Source organism: Gymnogyps californianus, chromosome 13, assembly GCF_018139145.2.
Source record: "Gymnogyps californianus isolate 813 chromosome 13, ASM1813914v2, whole genome shotgun sequence".
NCBI lineage: Eukaryota > Metazoa > Chordata > Aves > Accipitriformes > Cathartidae > Gymnogyps > Gymnogyps californianus.
In genome coordinates, this window is record NC_059483.1 from 841,236 (window position 1) to 854,771 (window position 13,536).

Consider the following 13,536-nt stretch of genomic DNA (forward strand, 5'->3'; position numbering starts at 1 on the left):
TGACTGTATCACACGGTAGAACCATGTTGATACGTTGCTCTGTATCACGCCATAGAAATGCTCTGAAAAGAACATGTTTGCTTTCTTGAAAGACCAGGGAGATGGAGGTCAGCGTCCGTTGGCCTGATGGATTTGTCCCTTTCTCAGACCTTAGGCTATGGGTGTCCCTCAGGTTGTGCCATAGGCTCCATCCAAAGAGGAGGGGGCTGGGGTCTTTGGCAGGCTTTCACCTATGCCGTGCTCATCTCTGCTTCGCCCTGTGCGCTGGGCTTGTGTTTTGGTCTCCTTGACTTCAGGAGTGCCTCAGCCTGTGCTTAACACGGGTCACCTGGTTTCGGATCTGGCTCCTCTGCTGGGTCAGAACCTTAATGACGAGCTGTTGAGAAATATAAAGCACTTACAGCTGAAGACAGCAAACAGTGCCATTTATGGCTGGTATTTTGGCAATGGCCTTTATCCAGAAAGTGTTATTAATATTGGAAAACACAACTTGTGTTGTTAAATAACTAATGAACATTGGAACATATTTTTCTCCCTCCACTGCAGCTAATTAACTTATTTGCAGAAAAGAACCCAGGGACGCAGCTGCGGCAGTTTTTCTTTATAACACAATAGTGTAAGACGGGGACAGTGTGACTTGCTTGCAAGCGCCGAGAAGGCACGAGGGAGTTGCGGATCAAAGGGCTGATTGCTGCAGTGCAGGTAGTCCCCATTCAAAACTAAGGCAGATATTAAAACAAACAGAAATATCCCCTGAATTTCCGAGCGCGTGCTATGCGGCCTGGCAGCTGATGAGGAACACGGGCGGCACAGTGAGCTGTTTAAGGCATCTGTTTCAGCAATGTGGATGCTGAAGTCTGGGGAAAATATTTTAACATGATCGTGTTAGGTCCTTTGCACTTTGTTAAAGAGACTTTCAGAGGAGTTTTAACCTGCTTCCCATGTTACCTTTTCAGGTTCAAGCAGGGATAAATTATGAAGGAGGAAAAAGGGCCTTTGTAAGGGATAGTTTCTCTGGTCATTAGCAAATAAGTCAGTAAGCCTGTGCAAAGGTACCAGATCGCAGTGGGGCTTGGACCCCCCTTGCAGCACTCTGCGCGACGGAGTCCTGCCTTGCGCTCCGGCTGCCGACGTTCCCCTTGCAGCTGTGGGAGCCACTGGAGTCAGTGGGCTACAGCAGCATGTCCCCAGGCCTGTGGCAGAGCTGAAGTTTTTCTGGTTAGGTAAACTCATAACCTTTAGATTTCACAAAAATCGTGCAATTTGGAGCACTGTTTAATTGTTGGGCTTTTCTGTTGCATTGCGTTAGGGCCTCTCTGGGTGCTGGAGATACCTCTCTCGTTACTGCCTGACTGCGCTGAAGTGCAGGACTTTTCTTTTTCGCTTTCCTCTGAGTTTTTCACAAAAAGATGGAGACAGTGAAGATGAGGAGGGCTCAGTGAAGGGCTAGTCTTTCTCCTTAGGAAAAACCCAGAAATTGTCTGTTTTGCGTGTGTTCTGTGACGTTCACTGCAGAAACTGCAGTTTGAAATATGTGGCTTGAATCTGTGTTAGAATTTGCAGGATTTTGAAATAAAGCAGCTCAGAAACAAGGCACAAGCCCTTGCTTACTAGTCCTTGCAGTTGCCTAAAATTGTAATGATATCCGAGCGATAGCACATTTGTGCAGGCTTCGATGCGGCATTTGGAGCTTGTTTGCAGCTGACGTTTGTGCTTGGCAAGAGGAGAAATCATATGTTTCAGCCTAACCTTGTCCAAGTTAAACGCTCCTGGTTGCTGCTGACAACCGCAGCTGAGGAAAACTGCGTTTTCTTCATTAAGGCTTGTGCAAAGTTACTCTGCTTTTGTGGGTTCCTGCTCCTTTTTAACCTGTGGGCCTCAAGGCTAGCCTGTCCCAGTGCCATTGCTGGTGGTGCCCAGGCACTTTGTGTGAGACTCATCTTCAGCGAGAAGTCAGGCATCTCAAGCCTTGTCAAGGCAATGTGAAATAGAACGTCCAAATCCTGAAGGGAGATGATAAAAGGGGACAACGTGACTAAAGGCATAAAGAGAGAAGAGCAGATGTGTTCCTCTTGCCAGCTCCATTAAAATGATCACCATGTGCCCTTTGGGCTTTTGTATCTGAAAGGAAGGGCTGTGGTAGAAGTTTTGCCTGCAGGAGTTTTCTTGGCAGTAGATCAGCATCGTCTATCCAGAGTCACTGATGGCAATCTTGAATTTAAAGGACTAGGTGTTGCTGCAGTCCACCCTGGCACTGACTGCTTACTGGCAGCAGCAAGAGGAGAATTAAGTGGTGATAGGAGACAAACTCCACTTCTGCTTGGAAATTGCAGCCTCTCCACCTTCAAGATGGCATCTACTGTCAGGACGGTAGAGCAGGGGTTATGTTGATGCTTAGCAAGTTGGGGCTTAGCAAGTTCAAGTGTAGGAACAGAGGGGTTGGGTCAAAAGTGACTTCAGGTTGACTTTGGCCTCCTCACAGTGTCTTGTCGTGGAGACCCTTATCCCAGCTGCAAAGCACTGGAAGTTATTTCTCATTTCCCTGTAGGAAGATACACAGTGCTCTTTGAACGTGGATGTGTGCTGGAGGCATGTCTCAGCCTGTCCCTGCAGCGGGGACCGAGCGGGGATAGTGCTTCTTACACCAGCTCTGTGCCATTTCCAGATAGGGCTAGTGATGGGGTTAATTTTACGGGCTTCTCCTTCCCACCTTGTTGTTCCCTAATGCCATAGTGGCCTCAAACAGCCCTGGCACAGCTGAGACTGCTCCACGCTGCCCATGGCTGTCATCTTCTCAGGCACCAATGCTTCGTGTGGCCGTGGGGCAGGCGACTCACAAACTTCTGTTTCCTCAGGTGATGAAGACCTACCACATGTATCACGCAGAAAGCATCAGCGCTGAGAGCAAGCTGAAGGAGGCAGAGAAGCAGGAGGAAAAGCAGTTCAACAAGTCAGGGGACATCAGTGTGAACCTGCTGCGGCACGAGGACAGACCTCAGCGGCGGAGCTCCGTCAAGAAGATCGAGAAGATGAAGGAGAAGGTGGGTGAGAGGGAAGGATGGGGGAGCCAGGCTGGGGTCAGGGCTGCCTGCAGGCAGGAGGGTTTGGCTCCAGCCCTGTCTGTTTCCATGCAGCCATTCCTGCATCCCTGGGAAGGGCTTAGGGAGGATGTCGGCTCGTGTGTGCGTTTTGCTGAAGGGCAGTCTGAGGAGGCCATAATGAGTCTCTTTACTGCTTCCTGGCTGTGGAGAAATGCCAAAACCAGCCGCTAGCGGGCATTTGACCCGAAGTCGGGCTGGCACCGCTCAGCAAGAAGTGGGGACGGGGGACATTGGGCAGTGCAACCTTGGAGGAGGTGGTGGGCCTGCATGGGAGCCACGTGGCCACCCTTGACATCTGCCAGGCTGGGTCTGTGGAGGGAGGGATGAGAAGGGTGACTGAGGGGCCTTGGAGGCTGACGGCTCCAAGAGCACACGGCAGAGTCGGGCGGTGGGAGGTGCTCGTACACCAGCTCCTCGGGCTGGGGCCTGTGGGTCTCACCGGCGGCTTGACCGTGCCCCGGCTGGCACCCGCGGGGCTGCGCTGAACGCCAAGGAGGGCAGCACGCCGGTGTGTCTGGCTTGGCACAGCGATGCTTTCTGATCCAGGCGTGGGACCCTGCTGCGGGGGGCTGTGGTTTGTTCATGAGTTGTTTTTTAAAAAAAGCGCTTTTAACAACGAACAATAGCTGTCCCAGGGTTCCTTCAGTCAGAGACTCGTGGCAGGCAAAAAAAAGGGCTGGATATATAAAATAACAGTGTCTCTTCCTCCGCAGACTGTCTAGGAGTTAAAGCGCAGCATTTAGTTGGCTTTGCTAGTCAAAACACTTAACTCCATGCCGGCTTCAGCAAATCCCCCTAGATCTCAGGATCTCTAAAACTGTAATTTTTCTGTTAATTTGGAGAAAAAGCAATAGCTTCCCCAGCTGGGATGCGTTTGCTTGCATGTTGACCCAGCATTGGGGACACTGTCTAGCAGTATGCTTCTGTGAAGGGTTAATCTTTTGTGCTAAACCTTTAGACTAGTGATCTGCCTGAGCAAATGCTCCAGATCTGAGCACATCTGCTTTCCTACAGAGTTTTGAATTCTGGGTCCTGTTCTAAATTTTGTAGCTTGGGCCTCTGGGCCAGATTCCACTTTGATACAGCTGCATAAATCTGGAGCCAGTCCAAATGTATGTCAGCGTTTCTGGGAGGAGAATTTGGCCCTCTAATTTTGATTGATGCCAAAACCTCCACGAACGCACAGATAAAGGAAGAGCAGCTGTGCTTGGGATGCACTGGGTACATCTGAGCAGAATGTGCTTGTTGTGCGTTGGCTGATGGTACGAGGGATGTTCAGATGTGATCTCCTCCATCCTGGCAAGGGAGCCTGTTTTCATACCCGATACCAAATTTTATTAATTAACACATTCCACCCAGGCTGCAGGGTGCTGTGGGGCCCTGCAGCAAGAGAAGCTGTGAAAGTAGCATCCTCTTTGTGCTCTGACACTCCATTTTGCTTTTTCAGAGACAAGCCAAATACTCTGAAAACAAGCTGAAGTGTACTAAAGCCAGGAACGACTACCTGCTGAACCTGGCAGCCACCAACGCAGCTGTCAGTAAATACTACATCCACGACGTCTCTGACCTCATTGATGTAAGTGCTTCCTCCCCCTGCGTGCATCCTGCCCGTTTTCTACTGATAGGCACACAGCTAAATCTTAAGCATGGTTTGGTCCTTAAATGCACTCTCATGTGGTGGTAATGAAGGGATATTTGTTGGGGCTTTAAAATACGCTTAACTGGGGCCTGAAAATGTGCTGTAAATTTGGAGTATTCCCCCCCCGCCATGGTGTTTTTTTTCCTCCCAGCTACACACAGGCATTTGACTTCCCCCCAGTTAATGTAGGCATATATGACCAGAGCTAGAGCTGCCATTATGTGGGAGTCATAGAATCATAGAATGGTTTGGGTTGGAAGGGACCTTAAAGATCATCTAGTTCCAACCCCCCTGCCATGGGCAGGGACACCTTCCACCAGACCAGGTTGCTCCAAGCCCCATCCAACCTGGCCTTGAACACTGCCAGGGAGGGGGCATCCACAACTCTGGGCAACGCTCAGAGTCAGCCTCCTCTGAACTTCATGGTGGCCACATGATCACACAACAAAGTAATTGATTCGTATTTATGCTCATATAAACTTCTTTCATCGGTGTCTGGAAAAAAAGATGGAGTTTTTCATTTTAACTGCGGGGTATGAACCAGTCTGAACCAAACACTTCCCTGAGCGCATAAGCAGGGGAGTCTGGATTGAACTGCATGGTTCAGGCACGTCTAATATACAGTTACAAACTAGAAATTGCTTGAATGTTTTCTACACCTTTCATGCTGTATCACAAGCACGCTAAAGTCTGGTGGTTGGTGTATGTTGGCTCTGCCTTCAGAACCGTGCAGATGTGGTGCTTTCCTCCATGTTAAAGCAACAGCTTCATCTGCTGTGGCTCCCACACAGCAGGATGTCCTGCAGCTGGAGCTTCTCAATGTCCAGAGCCTTTGGAGGAGAAATTGCCTTGGGGCAAGCCAGGCGAGCCTGAGGTTTTCTCCTGGCCCATCGATTAGTCTGCATTTGAAACAGATGAACTCTTATGAAGATCAGATACATCCTTGCTTTTGTTGTTGAAACAGAAGAGTTTTTATTTCTACTACATGCATCTGCAGTTTCTATCTGTATGAGCAGGCACTTAGCTCTCCTCAGCCTTGGTGGCAGTTAAGCACACGCAGGCAGTTAAGCACGTGTGGAAGTGCTTGCCTAGCCGGGGAGGGTGCTTGCTGACTTGTATCCGAAGTGCTCAGGGCAGGAACTGCTGGAAGCAGATTTCATAGTGATGGTAGGAATTGAACGTGTGTGTATCAGCGACTCCTATGAACTGCTTTTAAATGATTTGAGAGAAGGGATTTCCATTTCTTCCTTTAATAGGCATCTTCATAGTGGTATAGATTGCGCAATGCAGAGTTTCTTCCTGCCACAGTTGCTTCAATGAGCACATAAATAACTCATCTATAAGTACTGAGTTAGTCTTCTGGCTTCATCGTTACCTGAATGTATAATTTAAAAATGTGCTGGAGTGTTTATCTCCTTTACTAACCCACTAACATATATTTATTCTTCTAAGCATTAATTAAAGTAAGTCTGATGCAAACCCCCTGATGATTTCAATATTTTGAGATACGATAAAATATTCTTAGCATGTCCTTTTTGTTCCCTTTATTATTTAAGATGTATTTAGCCATAGTAAAAAAACTAATAACTTGATCATGGAGACATTTGAATGGCAAGGTATGATAACACCTTGATTTATATGGGGGGTTTCTGCTTTTGTTGTGTATATTCTTTCTCATTTATTTATTTTTTAAGTAAGAATGACTTATTTTCATGGAGTTCTGGGGACTTTGATTTCCTGAAGAGTTGCTGAGTTCCATTTTAGTTCTGGCTGTTTATATTATTCCTTCCAACTTTATTTCCTTGCTGACACTTCCACTGGAGTCAGCAGATGGCTTTTCTTCCGCACTCCAGGAATCCCTTCAGGGGACTTTAACTAAAGTATCTTCAACTCTGTGCAGCTAAATTCCCCTAATTATATATTCTGTTCACCAAAGAAAACAAAATATCGGATGTGTGAGCTGCACATGGGTGTCCTAATTTTAAATCCCCAAAGGAAGTGCAGTTTACTTGAACAGACTTTTGTACAAATTCAATGTATTTTGCAAGAGTGTGGCAAGAAGGGTTTCAGCATGCTCCAGAAGAAGGGGGTCCCATTCACCGTATCCCACTAGTACTGAAAGTGGTTGAAAGAGAAGACAGCCATCGGAGCCAGCAGCATTGGGCTTTCTGTAGGTGTGTAATCCACGTAAAGGAAAATGAAGAAAACAGTTATTTTTAGATGTAACTTTAAAGTTAGTGTTTCAATCTTAGTACCTTTAACAATGCTAAGAAGATGGTGCCTTTTGCTCTGAGGAACGACCGTGCCGTTTGCAAACAGCGGGTCTGTACCGTGCGGCAGGACGTGGGTCCTCTGCCCCGTGGGGCAGCCCTGCCGTTTCGTGGGACGCAGCAGAGGGGCTCTGAGCAGAGAAGGTGATTTTTGCCTTTGATCGGAGCCAGCAGAGCCCTTGGCTGCGGCAGCGTGAGCAGAGCTGGACGATGCAGGGCCTCGGGCGTCTGTGCGGGGGGAGCTGTGTCCGACGGGAGGAGCAGGTCTGCAGGAAGAGAGTGAGTGCGGAGGGGCTTCATGGTAGGAACAGAGTTTTGGTTTAGCTCAAAACCTGGCTGACCATGCTTTAATAGGATCCTAGCAGTGTCCATGTATTGCAGTTATGTACATTCTCCCGGCTCCTCCACCCTGCGACACCAAGAAGGATGATTAATGATGTACTGGGCTGTCTTTCCGGGACATAGGAGGGGTAATGGGGGCCTCTCGCACACCCTTCATATCAAGCACAAATTGCCGTGTGCAGTTTTTTGATTTGTACGCAAATCTGAACCGTCAGGACACTGGAGCAGCTAATTTCGCAGCGTTTCCCCCAAATCCCAGATGGCTCAGTGTCATCTATTAGGCACAGCCTTGACATTTCTTCTGCCCTCGGCGTCACCGCAGAGCGGTGACTTTTATAACAAAGCTGTTCTGCTAATCTCCCGCTCCGGCGAGAACGAAGGTCCCAGCTGCTCTGGGAGAGGGCGGAGAGTCCTCCCAGGGCTGCAGTTTTAATGAGAAATGTAGAACTCCATCAGAGGAGCTGTGAAGTGGCACAGAGCGCGTCTATCCCTCCCTCTGTCTCCAGTGGCCTTTTTGTTTTGTCCTTTAGAAAGGAAGAGAAGAATATAGAGACAGATCAAATTAGGCTTGGTCTTAAAGTACACCATTGTGCCTCCTCCCTCGAAAGAGGCATGTGTTTATATGAAAATGCCTGGGTTGCCTCTCATTTCTGTCATTAACTATGTGACCAAGTTAATCTCTTTGGCCACGTATGTGAAGTGGAGATAAAGCTGCTTATCCATCCCTCTGGAGTTCTGTGTGAAACGGCTGCAAAATATTTTGGAGTGGTCACGTGAAAGAGATCACTAGATTTAGCAGAGTAAAATGTAGCAGTCAGTGGCACTATGTACTGATCCGCCAAAACTTGTTCAGCCTCCTGTAAATCCTTTTGAAACAGCAGCTTGCTTCTCTATGGATTGGTGTTTGCGCCATATCTGACACAAACAAGCAAGTAAAGGAGGGGTATTCTGAGGAATTTAATATTACACGTTACTGCCAAATTGGTCGGTCCCTAGAAGACTTAGCTGATGGCATTGTCATTTTTCATATGGTCAAGCGATGCTTAGTCAAGTTAGGAAACAGAAACAGCAGTCAAAATTGTTATGCCAAAAACCTTCAGTTGGCTTTACTTACCTCACAGTAAAGCTCTGGGTTTTGCAGCAATGTCAAGAGAGTAGAGGCCAGAAAATATATGTATAAATGCATAATATATCTTTAAAGAAAGAGTAAAGAAAAAATGAGGAAAAAAGGGAACAGAGCAGAGCAAATAAGGAGAACTGTTTGTTTCCAGCGAGTGCTGGGTGCTGTGGAGGACTAGGAGTTAGGCTGCTGTTACTTGCTAAGTAAAGCGATCGATGGCAGACTAGCTGGGATGCTCAGGTTTTACTCTGGAATTTGCCACTTGCTCAGGTGAGGCACACGGTCCCACGCCGTGCTGACAGCCTTGGCAGTGGGACTGGCTGAGCTGGGCTGTCGGACACCGTGGCTGTACTTCGCGTGTGGGTTTCAGCCTCCCGAATAAGAGGGAGACTCAAAGGTGCTGAAGCCACAGACCACTTTATTAGGATCTATTTTGAGGCATCTCCTGCAACTCATGTCATCGTTGTTTCCATCAGTGGCTAATTGCCTGGGCACGTCTGTGCCTGCAGAGCCAGCACTGGCAGCAGCTTGGCTTTGTGCGGCGCGTTCCCTGTGTGATTGCACGGGGACATTCACCCGGCCTGAGTAGCTCTGCGTGACGCCACTGCCTTTAATGAAGAGATACTGATTTATACAAGCAGAGGGTCTCTTTTGGGGTTTGCTCTGTTGTTTGAAGCAATTTTTCCAGCATAAAGAGCCTTTCAGCTCCACAAAGGCACAGAGATTCCTCCCACGCTGTCCTTTGAGCAGGCTTTCTGCCAGATACCAGGCTCCTGCCAGCCCTAAAAGCCAGGTATGTTTTATCATGGAGAGTCCATGCAAAGCATCGCCATCACCACACCGTCACGCGGAGCAGCATCTGTAACTCAAAACTCGTGCTCTCCCCGGGAGGAGTGCCTGTATGGCAGCTTATCATGCTGTGCGTCTGCAGCTAGGAGATCTGGCTTCAGGGTATTTCACATAAAGTCAACAGTGCAGCAATAAAAAGAATAAACAGCTTCCATCAGGAGGAATTAGGCTGTCTCAAGAGGCTCAGTGCTCTTTACTGCACGGCTGCTGCATCCCTGTTACCCGGTTTCCCACAGAGGCGGCAGTTTGGGAATGCCACCGGCAGCCTGCAGCACCCGAGTTGGTCAGCCCTCTCTGCCGCCGGGCAGGGAGCTCTGGGAAATAGAAAATACGTGTTTTTAGGAGGTGCTGTCACTAACTTTGCAGAGAGCTGTGAGATGAGGAACTAGAGGTGCCACACAGCCACCTGAGTGCAAGTGCTTTGCGGTGGGAGGCTGCAGTGGATGCCGGTGACCGTCCGTGACGTGCAGCAGCACTCCCATCCACGCGCAGGGGACGCGGGGCTCACTGGGGTGCCCGAGTTCCTGGGGTGCCCTGAGTCAGTGAAGAACAAAAACCTAGCTGCCACGGTTGCAGAGTTAGCCCTTGAGCTTTAAGGTGGGTGCAACAAAACATGCCAGAGCTTGCAGAGAGCCCCAGGCAGTAGTCCTGGCACATGAATTGCCCTGGCAGGGCAGAGGTGGTCAGTGGAAATGGGCGATAAAACCAGAATGATCCATATGCCATTAAAAGCTTCTTACATTTTAAGAGAATAAGTGGAAGAAAAAGGATTACATTTGTATGATCTTTTTTCAACACAGAGCTTCTGTGGATGAAAACAGGAGGGGAAAGAGGTGCATTTGTTTGATTTCCTTTCAGAAATTTGACATCATTTTTTCATATACCAGTACCCTGGTTTAGTAAACTTACATTACTCTTCTTCTATATGTAGGTTATTAATAATAGCTATCTGTTTGTAAGCAGGAACCATTAATCATCATACTCTAATAACTAAGCTGTTCTTAGAGTACTATATTAAACTGAAAGAATTCAACCAATACACATTTCTTAAATTTTGCCGGTCCTGGCTTTAATAATATGGCAAAACTACATTTTTTGCCAAAGTTTGCATGTAGTAAACAGTTTATTCCTCACATGGATATCACAGACATTGGAATTGGCTTGCTAAATTAAGCACATGTGCTGATTGTTTTATGATTTAGGAGTGTCACGCAGTCTGTAAATTTTACTGCCTGAAGACTGTGATCAGTCTTTGTCTGATAGACCTTGTTAGCTTGGTACAAAAAAGCAACAGTACTTTCCTTCAGAGAAAAGAATTTCTTCTTGACACTTTGGGCTGCTTTTCCCAGTAGCTTGAAAGAATAGCCTCAAGGTCTTAATGTCCTTTAAAAGATTAACTTACCAATGCATTCATCTTAAAAACAAAACCAAAACACGGCCCCCCGCTGCCCCCCCCAGCAAACAAAAACTGACCCCCCCAAAACCCAAACCACCAAACAACCGAAAAACCCATTAAAAAGCCCTGAGAAAATACACAAGGGAGAGGGAGTTGCTATAGAGAGACTAAGGAGCGAAATAAAATGTAGGTTAAAAATCCTCTGGAAAGAAACCTACTCTGGGGACCATAGAGTTAATTAATGTAGCTAAATTCAAAAAGGACTACATAATATTTGGCTCTGTAATACTTATAGTTAAAAAACCTTTGATTAGAAATAATCAAATCTCATGCTTCAGGGTGTGAGTTGATTACTGCAAGGGTCAGGGAGGATCCTGTCCTTCCCCTGCTGTATCCACACATCGTTCCTTGTTTGGCTAAAAATAAATCGGTTGTTCAGGAGTTTTTATGTCTTGGTTGTTGCCTCAGGCAAAACACTGAACTTGATGGACCAAGACTGTTCCTTTGGAAGAGATTTATGGTAGCTGTCGAGCACTGCAAGCCAGGCCGTGGCGTGCATGGGGGACCCTTTGCTCAGTTCAAGAAACACTTTAAAAAGGTGTGTTCGTCAATGGGTGTAGGAGAAAGCCAGCCTGGTAGCGTACCTCACACCCGCCTGGCGTTACGGCACGGGCTTCCCGATTCCTGGCCTCAGACCACAAAAACCTGATAGCCCCCTGTTCAGTGTGTTAGGACAGCTTACGCACTCCGTTGTAATAGCAGGCACGGTTTTGCTGTGAGTCAGAAATACGGGAACTCATGGAGGGAATCCAGGGTGGTTTGGTCCCGCGCTGTCAGACGTGCGGGTCGCACCCTCGCCCCGTACAGCCGTTTCCTCACAGTGCCGATGTCTGGAGTGTGAGCTGCAGCCGAGCCCCCCTCGGCGTGGTAGGTGTCCCCGGGGGTGATGCCAGCGTTGGCATTTTGTGGGCAGAGGAAGGATTTTGCCGGGTGGTGCTGGGCTGCAGCACACCTCTGCGTGGCGAGGGGACCTGTGTTCTGGTTGGTTTCCGGCTGCCTCAGCACCCTCTTTGTTTGGCAGAGGTTTGGATAGACCTCATTAGGTTTGGATAGACCTCAAATTGCTAAAAGATGGGGTCAGTCTGGGGGATATTGCCTTTATATTTACAATAGCGCACTTTCTAGGGCTGCACCCACTTTCCAATGCTGGAAAGTTCAGCGATGCTCGAACCCCCCGGGCGTGATGCGGTGAGTGCCTCCATCGCTGCATCTCCTCGTCTCAGCACTGCTGTGTACATCAGCATCCCCGATAGCCAGCTCCTGTCCAGTGTCAAACTTGCTGGGGAATAGTAGGGGAGGGAATATCTCCATCATCAAAGGGAGACAGCCCTCGTGTTTATTTGCTTCTTCCTGTCTTTTCTGAGCAATTATTTGTGGCTGCTGATGCGTCTCAGCCCTTTGTGCCTTCTCCTGGTGTAGTTTAATTTCCTTTGCTGCCTGGATCCATCTTACAGCGTGCAGAGCCTGTTTGTTGTGGTGGAGTGTTACTTTTTTTACAAGCATTTATCATACCTTGGCTGGAATACCTTTTGTAACAGGGTTTGTTTTGACGCTGTTTTGCTTTCAGGGAAGTGCAGTGACTGCAGGCTGCAAAGGTGTGACCATTTTGTTTTCTGCATATTTAATACTTAGCAAATAAATGTTCTCCATAAAAACGAATGAGAACAGAAGCAGTTTGTATTCTCTTTGAACATTCCTCCTAAGATCTGAAGATACTTTCAGGTACGAGTTAGGCTCTCACATAGTACCCAGCATTGTCATGGCTGAGTGCAAACGTTATCCTGGTAAAATATTATTTCATGCTTTGCGACAGACACATCAAATTTCTTTTAACTATTTAACCAGTGAGGAAATGAGACAGATGCATCAGTACTTTGGAAAGCACTTCGTTCTCTCTGGAGCCCAGTACTGTTGCAGCCTTGGCTATGTAAAAACCCTCAGTGTTTCTGCAGAGCTTCGTCATTCGTATTAAACCCCATCAGGTTCCTCTGGACCCGCCAGTTGCCATCCTCGCTGCCGTCACCTCTCTTGTGAAGACGGTGTCTAACTCATGGGGTTTGGAGCAGTTGGCCTGGTGCATCGGGAGGAACTGCTGCCAACCTGCCAAATACACGAGGAGAGCGAATGGAGCAGCAGAGCTGTGCGGAGACGTCTGCCTGTCCCGTGGCGGGGGACTGAAGGTCACTGCTGGAGTGCAGAGTGGTTCGGGCTCCCGTATTTTCCACCCACTGGATGTTGCTTTGTTCTTAAAATGTTGCTTGTTTTCCTGTGCTGGTGCAGTTTGGCACCTCGATTGTGATCAGTGGCACGGCTTGCTTACCGCCCTGTCGGTTTAGACCGTCCCAGGCTTGATTTTTCACAAGAGATCACCCTCGGCACGGCAGCGTGACCAAGGCCCAGGGAAGAGCTGGCTCTCCCTTAGCTGCCTGATTGCGGTTGCCCAGGGGAAGATGTTGAGATGCTCGTGCAGGGTTGGAGACTCACTGGTTTTCCTCCTGGCTGTAGGCGAACCTTTTAATATCTCTCTGTTTCCACTCCTGTGTCTAAAATGGGGTTACTGGCACTGGGGTTAATGGCTAGCGGTGGTCTTCTGCAGCCCCCGGCCCCTCCTCCGGTGCAGCTCTGTGGTGGGTGGTGGGAGACACACACACATATTTGGCTGCTGGTGTTTTGGCCAAAACCAGCTTGCTTGAGCTCCGGGGTGTCAGTTTATTTCTCAAGTTGAACACTGTAATATTTCCACCCCTTGCAGGGGTGTT

The 13,536-nt window shown here is 48.2% G+C and overlaps 1 protein-coding gene across 5 annotated transcripts in view; it reads left to right on the forward strand.

Moving 5' to 3' along the window:
• The window catches only part of SRGAP3 (SLIT-ROBO Rho GTPase activating protein 3), a 129,509-nt gene that overhangs the window by 85,025 nt on the left and 30,948 nt on the right, over positions 1–13,536 (forward strand). For all 5 annotated transcript variants that reach the window (XM_050904697.1, XM_050904699.1, XM_050904698.1 and 2 more), the window contains exons 5-6: positions 2,856–3,041; positions 4,549–4,677. In XM_050904697.1, coding sequence (XP_050760654.1) covers positions 2,856–3,041; positions 4,549–4,677 — 315 coding nt within the window. The remainder of the gene's footprint in view (positions 1–2,855; positions 3,042–4,548; positions 4,678–13,536) is intronic.